At 51.0% G+C, this 12,035-nt stretch overlaps 1 protein-coding gene across 4 annotated transcripts in view; it reads right to left on the minus strand.

The window, feature by feature from the left end:
• Positions 1-10,554: 10,554 nt before the first annotated feature.
• MAN1C1 (mannosidase alpha class 1C member 1) overlaps positions 10,555-12,035 on the minus strand; it is a 131,586-nt gene continuing 130,105 nt past the window's right edge. For all 4 annotated transcript variants that reach the window (XM_082423135.1, XM_082423137.1, XM_082423138.1 and 1 more), the window contains one exon: positions 10,555-11,314. In XM_082423135.1, the coding sequence (XP_082279261.1) occupies positions 11,194-11,314 (121 nt within the window). In that variant the 3' untranslated portion in view covers positions 10,555-11,193. The remainder of the gene's footprint in view (positions 11,315-12,035) is intronic.

Below are 12,035 nucleotides of genomic sequence, written 5' to 3' on the forward strand. Positions count from 1 at the left end.
TAAAAATTTTATTTATTTATTTTTGGCTGCGTTGGGTCTTCGTTGCTGCGTGTGGGCTTTCTCTAGTTGCGGCGAGCAGGGGCTACCCTTTGTTGCGGTACCCGTGCTTCTCACTGTGGTGGCTTCTCTTGTTGCAGAGCACGGGCTCTAGGCACGTGGGCTTCAGTAGTTGTGGTGCACGGGCTCAGTAGTTGTGGCACACGGGCTTAGTTGCTCCACGGCATGTGGGATCTTCCCGGAACAGGGCTCGAACCCGTGTCCCCTGCATTGGCAGGCAAATTCTTAACCACTGTGCCACCAGGGAAGTCCCTGGTAAAGAATTTTTTAAAAGACCTTTCTGGTTTCCGGTAAAGGATAGACTGAGGGGAGCAAGAGTGGAAAGAGGGAGACAGGAGGCTCGTTCAGCTCCCAGCCCTTAGATGTCAGGGGCTGGGCTCCTGGAGAGAGGCGGGAGGATGCAGCCAGCGATGCGGCGGCTGATGAGAGACAGGGCTTGCTGATGGGTCAGAGGAGGGCGGTGAGAGCAAAGACAAGCATCGGTTTGGGCTTGAGCTCGGGTAGATGGTGGTGCCATTCCCGAGGCGGGGAAGCCTGAGAGGCCCAGGCAGGGCGGGGGGAGCTGGGTCGGGGCTGCAGTGTGGAGATGCCTGAGCTGCCCGTGTGGAGCAAAGCCTGAAGCTGTCAGGGAGGCAGTGTGTGGGAGTCCGGAGCTGCAGGGGGGCAGTGCCTGGGCTAGAGACTTGGGAGTCCTCAGCCTCTGGATGACATCTAAAGCCACCAGATTCAATGAGATCTCAAAGGAGAGGGAAGAGGCCTTTGGCCTGTGTGGCCACAGCAGCTGTATGTGGCCACAAATGTGGCCGAGCCTTGGAATGCTGAGTGGCTTTGGCTGGACTCAAAGGCGCGGGGCTGGGGCTGTGATTAGCCAGAAAATAGATTGATTGTAGGGGTCACGACAGCCTCTGGCTAGACTCTCATGCTGTCCAGGCGGAGAGAGATTTGTTTCCTGGGGTCGGGCGGCCCCTGGGACTCTGCCCACGTGCACTGCTTTATTCTCAGCATCACTAGCCTGGCTGCCACCAGCGTCGCCTGGGGCCTTTGAATAGAGACCAGAGCCCCAGCCCGACCCCCACCCCAGTTGGTTTGGAGAAGTGGGGAGCGTTTTCCCAAGTGCGCCAGCGATTCTGATGCACAGTCAGGGTTGAGAATCACTGGGCTGCAGTGAGCACTAGCTGAGTTTTCCTCTGTGGGATTTTTGGAGTGCTAAGCATCGAATGCCAAATCCGGAAGAATTTTTCCTTTTTATAAAACCACCCTCCCCGCGATCCTGTTGCTCATTCAGGACTGGAAGCTGAGAGTTTCAAATGCAAAGACAGCCAAGTTCCACACAAGCTACAGAAAATGAATCTGCCATTTGGGGGCCTTCAAACAGTGTCAGGCACAGGAAGAGGGTGCGGAGTTAACAGCCCCACGCTCTGCTCCTCGTGTCCGTTTTGAACTGTGGCCACGGAGAGAACAAGGGTTGGGGGTCAACCTCCTGGTTTGCCCAGGACTGAGGGTCGCTCACTATGAACAGCTGCAAAGTCCCAGGCCAGCTGGGATGAGCTGGCCGCCCTACAAGGGATGGACATATCTTAGGTGCCTCCAGGATGCTTTATTTCATAAGCTCTGATCTTAGTTGTGTACTTCAGAGGTTTTAACCGCAAAGGATAGAAGAGGGCTTTATGATGGCCAGATAAAAAGTGTGAGGGCCCTTATTATATAGGAGATAAATCGTTATACATTGTCTCTTACAAATTGAGACAGAGGAAAACTCAGTGGAATTTTTATAATTCAAAGACCAAGAAGGGAATTAAAAGATTTTGTGCTGAAATTAGCGGTGGACGAGGTCAGCATAAGATTCACTCTGGGAATGGCAGGTATTGACAGGAAGCAGCAGGAGGGAGTTTTCCGGGGGGCTGGGAATGCTCTGTCTTGATCGGGGAGGTGGTCATAAGGGCTGTACAGGGGTCAACATTTCCTGAGCTGTGAATTTAAAATTACTGTCCTTTACACGTGTTACTGGATTACATTAAACCTCGATCGAAAAGGTTTTATTATTATTTTTTTTAGTAAACATTCCTGTGACATTAGGCAATTTTCAATTTTCAACTGTTTTTCACTCTATTTTCAGTTTGGGGGGGCTAAATAAAAAATAAGAAATTACCACCCCCTAAAAAAAAGTTTTTTAAAAAAACGTTTCATTTAAAAACTCAAGGAGAAACAGGACTGATTTAAAGCAGAAAAATGAAAGTAAAATGAAGGAAGACATGGTGATTGAGGTGGAGCAAGGGGGAGATTTCCTTAAGGGCAGGGTGAGCGCAGAGACAAAGATGCAAAGGGAAGAGGAGGCTGACAGTCTCGCAAGATGGGAGCAAGGGGTTGGAGGCATTGGAAGTGTTCCTCAATGGGAGGGATCCTGGAGAGATTTAACAGAGACAGAGGCAGGATCTCAGAGAGCACTGTCAGATGTTCCCTGGAGAGCCGGGAGCCCTTAAAGCCACGGTGGGTGGCAGCAGTCAGGGTGGACCCCTTGGCCAGCAGGTGAGCGTTGGGCAGAGAAGGTGTGGAGGCCACATGGTGATTGTAGGTGGGGAACCACATGCCAGAGGGAAAGCCCTGGAAATGTGCGGAGTCAGGACACTCCGGGAAGTGCTGGGAGGGCTCTAAGGCAGAGCAGGGTTGGGGGATGGCGTGGGCAGGTGGGTGGAATCCAGGCCTGTGGGGGACGCCCGTGGCAGGCCGTCTCCTGGCCGGCATTCCCCACGGGGAGGGGGGTGAAGGCGGAGAGAGTATTATGTTTGAGACCCAGAACCCAATTTGACTTCGTACCTGCCACAAATCCAGAAGGTTCCAAAGAGAAAAGAGAGGAAGGCCCTGGACCCCACAAACAGCCTTGGTTCCGCATGCACAAGGGAAGGAGAAGAGCCATCTTAGGAAGAGGCTTCTATTTTTAAGAAACGCAGCTGGGCTTGCTTGAAAGGAGCGGGGGGAACGGAGTGGAGTGGAAGCCGCAGGAACGAAGGTCAAAGGGCGGCTCCGGTGGCTTGAAGCCTCCCAGGCCCGAGACCGGAAGAGTCCAGAGGCTGAGGACGGGCCGCAGGAACACATGGCAGAGGGCACTGGCCTCTCTCTGCGCTCCTGGGGGCACTGGTTCCAGAAGCTTCTACTTAGGAACCCAAGAATAGTTTTCCACTGAGACAGATGTAAGAGGAAAAAAAGAATTCTTAGGTCTCTCCACTCAGAAGTGAGAGGAAACTTTCAAAAATGGAAAGTAGGTCATCTCACGCCCCAGCTTCAAACCCTTCCTAGCTTCTTGCTGCTCTCAGGTTAAAATCAAACTCCGCCCAGTTCTAGAGGCCTGCAGGGTGGAGCCCCGTCTGTCCGACTTCTTCCAGCCGGTAGGGCAGCGCCTCCCCCTGGCTTGCTGGCTTCCCGCTCCTCAGACACACTAGAACTTCCCACCCCTGAGCCTTTGCACTCGCTGTTCCCTCTGCCTGGGATGCTCTGTCACACGTGTCAGCTCCCCGGGGCACCCCTGACCTCCCCATCTGTGGCCCCCCTGTTACTCTCACATGTCCCCTGTCCGTGGCCTCCGCCTGCACTCACCTTACAGATATGTTTACATCTCGGTCACTAGCCTGGAAGCCCCGTGGGAAGAGCCACCTTGTCTGTCTTGTTCTCAGCTGCAGTTTTAGCACCTTGCTCATTGCGCAGCAGAGATGGTTAACGGTTACTTGTTGAATTACAAAGCCTGGAGGATTCCAGAACAGGGCCCAGGGCAGCAGCAATGAGCCCCATAACCCAATCTCAAGAACTTAATGGATAGAGAAATGCAGAGAGAAAAGCACAGATGGCCTGGTAGGGAATGGACCTGTTACAAACGTGGGGTCTCCTGCACATAGGAGGGGTGGAGAATGTGACCCGGGCAGAGCTCACGCTCCAATCAGCACTGGGCGCCAGCAACCAGGAGCAAAGGTACCTAGTCATTAAAAATATGCAGAATCGTGCCTGGAGAGGGTCCCAGGCAGGTCCTAAGGTCTAGGACTGCCACAGTTGAAATTCTCTAAAGAATTGCAGAAGATGGAAGTATCCCTAATGCCTCCGTCCTTGGGAGGAGGCCAAGCACGTACAGGGTTTCTCCTCCAGGTTAGAGGAAGTGGTCCCCGAGGCTACACCACCTGGCCCCTGGAAGGGCTGAGGCTTTTCTCCACCTGGGACTCTCTATCACTGTTCCAGCCCCTGCATGATGAGGGCATCATGGGTCTGGATTAGCAGGGCTCTGGAGCATTATTTTGCAGGGATGACAGCCAGAGAAAGTGGAGTTTGCTTGTAGATTCTAACCTCTGGCTGTTGCTGGGATTCTTCACGTCCTACTGAGCCTGACCCCAGAAAAGCAAGATGCTCCAGAAACTCAGGGTCAGGTTAATTCAGCATTGGAGGAGGTGACAGGGCCACCCCCAGTGATGTAGGAGATGGTTCCTCAGCTGCAGCTGTAGGAACCCCAACATCTGAGAGGGCCTGACATCTAAGGAAAAAAACTGAGAGCAAAATTTTTATTCTGGTCAAGACGGTGCAGAATAAAAATTGGAGAAGGAGGAGTTTGGACTTCAATTTCCTTGGATTTCAGTTTCCGTGACAAAGAGATTTCATTGTGAATTTTATTTATTTTTTTGAGGAGAGAATTAAGTGATCAAAGGGTGTTTCTGTTGTTCAAAGGGGGGGCAGACTTCTTCTTCTTTGGTTTATGGCAGAACCTCTGATAAGCCACACATGCAGAATTGAGGCGGGAGCGATATGGGATGGAGACTGACCAGGCATAGGTTTCGCTCTGGGGCATTGGGTGGCCTTGGAGGTCAGCCAGCATCGGTTCTCCCACCTCTGCCTGAGTGAGAGTCACCAGAGGGCTTGTCACAAACAGGCTGCTGGGCGCCCCCAGAGCTGCTGATTCAGTGGGTCTGGGGTGGGGACTGAGAATTTGCATTTCTAACAAGCTACCAGGTGCTGCTGGTGCTGCGACCCAGTTCCACACTCTGGGAGCCACGGATCTAATGACTGTCCAGTTCTGAATCATTCTGCGGCCCAGCGCAGAATCCGCAACCCCCCTGGCCACCCCACCCCGCCCCGCGCCTTCCAGGTCTCAGGGGACTGGTGGTGAGGGGCTCCTGATGGAGCTGGGACGATCTGGGTCAACTCCCCACGCCCGCCCCCCCCTACCGGGAGACAGCCAACCCCTGATGACTGCCAGGTTGGCCAATAAATCCTAAGGCTTAGGAGAGGGAAGTCGAGGGGTGTGTTTGTGTGTGTGTGTATGTGTGTGCACGTGAGTGGGTGTGATTGTGTGTTTGTGCATGTGTATATGTGTGAATGTGTGAGTGTTTGGGTGTTTGTGTGTGTGCATGTGACGGTGTACGTGTGTGAGTGTGTATGCATGCAAATGCATGTGTACGTATGTGTGTATGTGAGTGTGTGTGTGTGAAACCTTTCCCTCTACTTGGCATGCTCTCATCTCAGCCCCCAGATTGGGGACATCCCCACGTGGAGAGTGATAAGCAGCTCTGGCCTGTCTCCCCACTGTCTCCATGGGACGACACTAATCCACTGGACTAATCAAATCAGTTTCCTCCTCCGTAAATAGCTGCAGGCCTCGCCTCCCTTCCAAAGTTGTAGGAAGGATTCAGGGTCTCCATGAAGAGGAAAGACGAAAAGGACCTCAAACACCCTCCAAAGCAGAGACACCACTCTGTCAGCGTCCTGGGCAAGCTCTCAGCATCTTCCTCCAGCCCTCCACCCCTGCCTGAGCATCCTTCACAAGCAGGCTGGCCCCTGGAAGCCCTTGGACAGCCTACAAATCTTCATCCCAACTTCCCAATTTTCCAGATTCAGGGCTAACGGCAATGTGCTTGTTCTATGCGAAAAACAGAAAATGTTCAGATTTATTGCTTTGAGAGTTTGGTTTGTCTCTTGGGCCTGGTTGATGTGGTTTCCTCCAAGTTTCATAGCATTTTGTTAAAAAAAATAATAATTTTTGACAGCAGTGTTTTGCCTCACATTTACGCAAGGTTTATAGTTTAAGAAGAGTGTTCACATAATAACAATAACAATCATCACTATATGTATTGAGTTCCTACACTAAGGAGCTCAATTCACCCTTGAAACCACCCTCCCTTTCCACAGATGGAAAAGCAGAGGCTCAGGGAGGTTAAGGGGCTTGCCCAAGGTCACACAGTCCAGAGAAAGGGCAGGGTGGAGCTGAACCCAGGTCCATTCGGTTTTGGCCTGTGTTCCTCCTCTCCTGGCCTGCCATTCTGCCTTTCTTAACTTCAACCTGACCGAATGCAGGCCAATCTGCAGATAAACAGTGAGTGAGAAGAAACACAAAACAAAGCAAAAACCAGGGGCGTTTGCAGAAAACAGAGGCTGGAATGCATATAAAAATAACCATGTGGGGCTTCCCTGGTGGCGCAGTGGTTGAGAATCTGCCTGCCAATGCAGGGAACACAGGTTCGAGCCCTGGTCTGGGAAGATCCCACATGCCGTGGAGCGACTAGGCCCGTGAGCCACGATTACTGAGCCTGCGCGTCTGGAGCCTATGCTCCACAACAAGAGAGTCCGCGATAGTGAGAGGCCCGTGCACTGCGATGAAGAGGGGCCCCCACTTGCCACAACTAGAGAAAGCCCTCGCACAGAAACGAAGACCCAACACAGCCATAAATAAATAAATAAATAAATAAATAAATTTATTTAAAAAAACCACAAAAAACCATGTACGTTCAAAGGAATCGTCCAGTCCCCAAACAATATGTTTTGTGCTAAGATTCTTTCTGTAACGATGCAGGTGGTGGAGGCTCCAGTGGGGCAGGGAGTCAGCGAGCGGAGGACTGGCTCTCTGAGCTCTAAGGCTGCACTGTCCAAATGGCGGCCGGTAACCGCACGTGGCTATTTAAATTTAACTAAAATGAAATAAAATTAAAAATTTAGTTCTTCAGTCGCATTTGCCACATTTTAAATGCTCAATATCCACCTGTGGCCACCCTTTTGGACAGCAGTTCAAATATTCACCCTTTTGAACATTTCCATCATCACAGAAAGTTCTACTGGACAGCATTGTTCTAAGCCCCCAGTGAGCCTGCTCCTGTCTTATCTTGACTGTCCTGGAGGAGCAGGAGCCACCGGCGTAGGTGATAGACACCTGTTCTGAGGTAGGTCCCTCTGTAGCCAAGGTACCGATAGATGCCATCCCAGCACCAACTCCAGGGATGCACATAAAGGGCAGAAACTAAAGGAGTGGCCATTCACTGAGGCCGTGCTACTCAAAGTGTGGTTCAAGGACCGGCAGCGGCAGCATCTCCTGGGAGCTTGTTAGATACACTCCATGCCAGACCCACTGAATAAGAACCTGCATTTTAATAAGACCCCCAGGTGATTCAGGTGCACATTCAAATTTGAGAAGTTCTGACTTAAGAGACAGGCTGAGCGGGATCAAAATATTGTCCCAAATATAGGAAACCAATCAGATATTTTTAGATACAAAAAATAGCATCCGCAACCTGTCCCCCCAGTAGTGTGTGATTAAGCATGAGTCACAGAGGGCTGAGCATCTCTGTGCCACGTGATCAATCAGCATACTTCCAAGGTTAGCTCCCTATGGCGCAGCTGGTCCATTCCCCACAGCTAGCACCTTCTTAAACCATGATGGGGTCACCTCTCCAAAGTAAAGAGAACAGAACTAAGACTCACATCCTGGATCTCAGGGATGCTGCCTTTAAAGCAGATTTTCTATTTTTGCCTTTCTTACCAACGCGTTTGGCTATTGAACTTTGCAAATTGCCAAAGACACAATGCAGTGTATAAAGCCCGTCTGAACAAACACACAGTCCTTTAAAGGGAGGCATCTTGCAAAGGGCTGTGTCCCCCCTTCCCAGGGACGTGATGCCCTGCAGGCCCCAGTGCCTAAAACCAGGTGCTAGTGAAGCTTTCTGGGAAGGAACCAGCATCAAGCCCATCCATGAAGAAAACAGGTGAAAAAGGTGGTTCCATGTGCAGCAAGGGCAAAGACGAGGCTTAAAATGAGACTGGCAGCACGCTGGTCTCCCCACCCCACCCTGGCTGGGGATGGAGGGGTCTGCTTTGGGAATGGTTCCTGAGTTTCGATTCCTCCTTCAGTGAGGATGACTCATCCCTTAATTCCTCTCTCCTCTCAGTCTACCTTGGGTCTTACTTATTTTTATCCCCGGAATGGAGTTAAGTTACCAAAAGGATGATATTTCTCCACCTGCAAGGGCTTTCCTGGGGGATGAATTTTAAAATATTCATTTTTACAGCTTGCTCCCAGCGATAACGCAGAAGACAAGAATGCTGTGGGCAGGAGAGGGGACAGCGACATAGGCCCAGCGGGGAAGCCTGGGGTCTTGGGGAACTGCTAAGTGGCTCTGCCCTGGAGAGACATTCCAGGAACTGACTCCAAGGAGTTGGACCGGGGAAAATGGGACGGGTCCAGTGTGCTTTCATAACTCTCTTATAATGCTGAAAAAATTTAAAGTCACGCCTGAGAACAGTCCTGCTGTTTTTGCTCTGCCAACAGGCAGGTCTGTTATTTTGGTAGCAAGCCTCATTTTTTTCTCCAGGGAACAGCCTTTTGCCCATTACGTGGGGTCTCGGTGGGCCCGTCAGTCAAGATGCCTCACCCTCACTTTGGCTGGAGGCACGTGACCCAGGCCAGACCATTTGGAAGCTCACATCCTTGAAAAGAGACACAGTAGCATCTGGAGTGAACATCTGGATTCACCCGTCCTGGTGGTGGTGCCTGGGGAGGCTGCCTCCTGGTTCTTGCAAACTGGATCCGTGGCCAAATCAAATCCTCTTCCTAGTCCTTCTTGATGTCTAGCTGTTCACTCTCCTGAGATTGCATGAGCCACTCCAAGGCATTTTAATTCTTTGTTTTTTTTTTGCTTAAGTTAGAGTTGGTTTCTATTATTTGTAGCTAAGAATCCAAACTGACACAAACCCAAATGCCCAACAATTGGGGCTCAGATCCAGAAAGTGTGATACAGCCCATGATGGAATACTACACAACCAGGTACAGCAATGAGATAAATGTATGTTGACGTGGAAAGATGTTCATAATATAGCATTTGGTGCAGAGCAGATTATAACAAAACAGGATGCCACAGTATGACACCATGTTTGCAAAATATACTCTGTACCTTCATAGAAAAAGATCTAGAAGAAAATGTAACAGTGTTTATTCTGGAGGGTAGGAAAGTGAATGATTTTTCTTTCAGCTTATTATAAAGATAAGCTTTCTAAACTTTCTATAATATCTGTGTAATCAATTTTTTGTTTTGCTTTTTAAAAAATGGGCCCAAGCAGGTCACTGGAGCCACACCATCTTGGTGCCTGTCAAGAGTGAAGTGATTTTCTGGGTTCAGGCAGCAACTTATTTACCAAATGCCCGGGCTCCTGCTATAGCCACAGCTTCCCTGTAGCTCTAACTACTGCTTAAGAACATGCCGGAAGCATCTGAGTCTCCAGAACAAGGAAGCAGCACTTCCCACAGCTCCAGGGCGCCAGCGGCATCCCACTTATGAGAACCTTGCGAGGTGGAGGGTCTGCTCTCTGCCTGATGGAAAAGAGCGGCTCAGAGAGACAGGTGACCTGCCCAGGTTCCCACAGTGAGGGTTTAAAGCCAGGTCACCTGGCCCAGGGCCCCAGCACCCCAGGGGCTACTCAAGTTCACTAACAGCCAAAATGAAGTGGCTGAGCCTGGGGAAGGACTTGGGATCGTTCTGTGAACTCAGCTGTGTGGACACGCTGCAAAGGGGTGAGGGTGAGGGAGGGGAAGCTCTCTCCTCAGTGTTGGGGCCTGACCTCCTTGCCCTGCAGAATGGCCTCCTCCCAGGGGTGACGGTCAGGAGCAGAGTGGATCTGTGGGATAGTCTTACCTTCCAGGTCTCAGCTTGAAGGTCATCTGCTCAGAGAGGCTCTCCTTGACCCTCTAAGGTAGGTCCAGACGTTAGTGCCTCAGCCTGCTTGTCTCCTTTGGAGCACTTCATGTAACTTGCAGTCATTCTCCTTCACGGTCTGTGTGTCCCTGCTTGGCTGTATGCTCCCTGAGGGCGGGGCTTATGACTGTCCCGCTCACAGCTGCGTCCCCATGTCTGGTCCCCTGCAGGCACTCACCAAGTATCTGCTGAATGATGGAATAGATGAACCCTGGACTGGGGTGGTGAGCAAACCCTAGGGGTTTCACCTCTGCCTTTACTGGCTGTGGGACCTCAGGCAAGTTGCTGCTCCTCTCTGGGCCTCTTCCAAGCCTTGATGTAAGTATAAATATCCAACTTCATTTAAAGGGTTGCCCTCACCCTTCCTGAATATATTAGGACCAATTCAAGGGAAGGTAATAGAAGTTGGCATCTTTATACCTTAAATCAACTGCTGCTTGATTATTCTTTCTGATGACAGCATTGCAATGGTTTCCCCAGGAGTCACTGATGTGCGATGAACCCAACTGTATTTCTTATTCAATAAACTCCTTTATTGTAACTTTACAGATTTTTCCATTACAATAATGAAAACAGCACTAGTGATTCGTGACACTTAGGCCCAAATCAAAGGGCAGCCCCTCCTCAAATTATAAGGTAAATGACTCATCATTGAACATATAGTAAACGTTGGGCAAAAGGAATTCAAAATATAGAAAATGGGGTCAAGATTTTGTGTGTGTGTGTGCACTTTAAGGTTTAGTTTATTGGCATGACACCATTTTTGAAAGCACATGATTTTGAAAACTATATTTAAAATCTGTGAGAAAACACAACTGTAGAGAAAAGGCAAAATCAAGCAAAAACCAAAAAAACCTCCAAAACGAAAGGAAGTGAATCAAATACACGAGGCTGCAATGCAAACCTCCGGTGCTTTGGCCCTGGAATGGCAAGTGAGCAGGTTTCACAGAAAGTCTCCGTGGAAAGGAACGTGTGGGCCCGGTGTGCCATCGCTGTGTCTCCGAGTCCTGTCTCCTCACAGAGGAAAAGAAGTTGCTCGTCCAACACATCTGCCGGGCCCGCCAGGCAGGGGCCCACGTCTCCAATCCGTTTGAGAACAGCCCCAGATCCCGCAGAGGTGGGCCCGGAGCGGCAGGGCGACGGGTGGGAGTCAGGCCCCGCCCCTGCCGGAGCCATCCGAGCGGCTCACAGGGAGCGGGTGGGCCTCCGTGTTGAACACCCAGTCTTCTAGGGAGAGCATGTCATCTTCAGAGAACAGAAGATAGAGATACCTGTGCCCCGGCAGGGAGGGGAGCCAGACACAGGCTGTCAGCGCTCTGGGGAAGGGGGCACCCACTGGGAAGGAATCTCAGGGGCCTCTGTGACAGGCCTGTGCCCAAGGGTGCAGGGAGGTCGGAGACCCCAAATCTGCCCGGAGGGCTCGTCCCCGGGAAGGAGCTGTGGACGCGGAGGGGAGCACTGAGCTTTAGGTCACACAGAGCCGGTTAATCCTGGCTCTGTCCCAGCCCCTGCTCTGTACCTCCCCCCAAGCCAGCTTCCCTCAGGTGCTTTCCCCACCTGGCCCTTGTAGGACCCCGTATGGCCTAGATTCTCTTTTTTTTTGCAGGGAGGCCTGAGGGATACCCCAGGACTCGGGCTGCTTCCTTATGTACCAGGAGACTCGACACTCAAGTAGATGTCCGGGTGCTAAAACGCACAGGGAGTCGTGACTCCAGAACTGCAGGTTTCCAAGCCATGGGGGATTTTAATGGAAGGAACAGACCATCCAATCCATCCTAAAGAGCTAAAGCACAAGGGGACTGCTTTAGGGAACAGCGAGGAAACGAGGAGGCCAAATTTCGCCCCAAGAAAGGAGGGGAACAGCGCAGCAGCAGAACTGCAGCAGTGACCGGGATTGGCACCATCATGGTTATTATTCTGCCCATTTCACAGAAGGGCACAGTTTCAGAGAACTTAAGTAACTTGAGGAGACAGGTTAAAGAAGTTAACTTC

This window comes from Balaenoptera physalus, assembly GCF_965194825.1.
Source record: "Balaenoptera physalus genome assembly, chromosome: 1".
In the NCBI taxonomy this organism is placed as follows: Eukaryota; Metazoa; Chordata; class Mammalia; order Artiodactyla; family Balaenopteridae; genus Balaenoptera; species Balaenoptera physalus.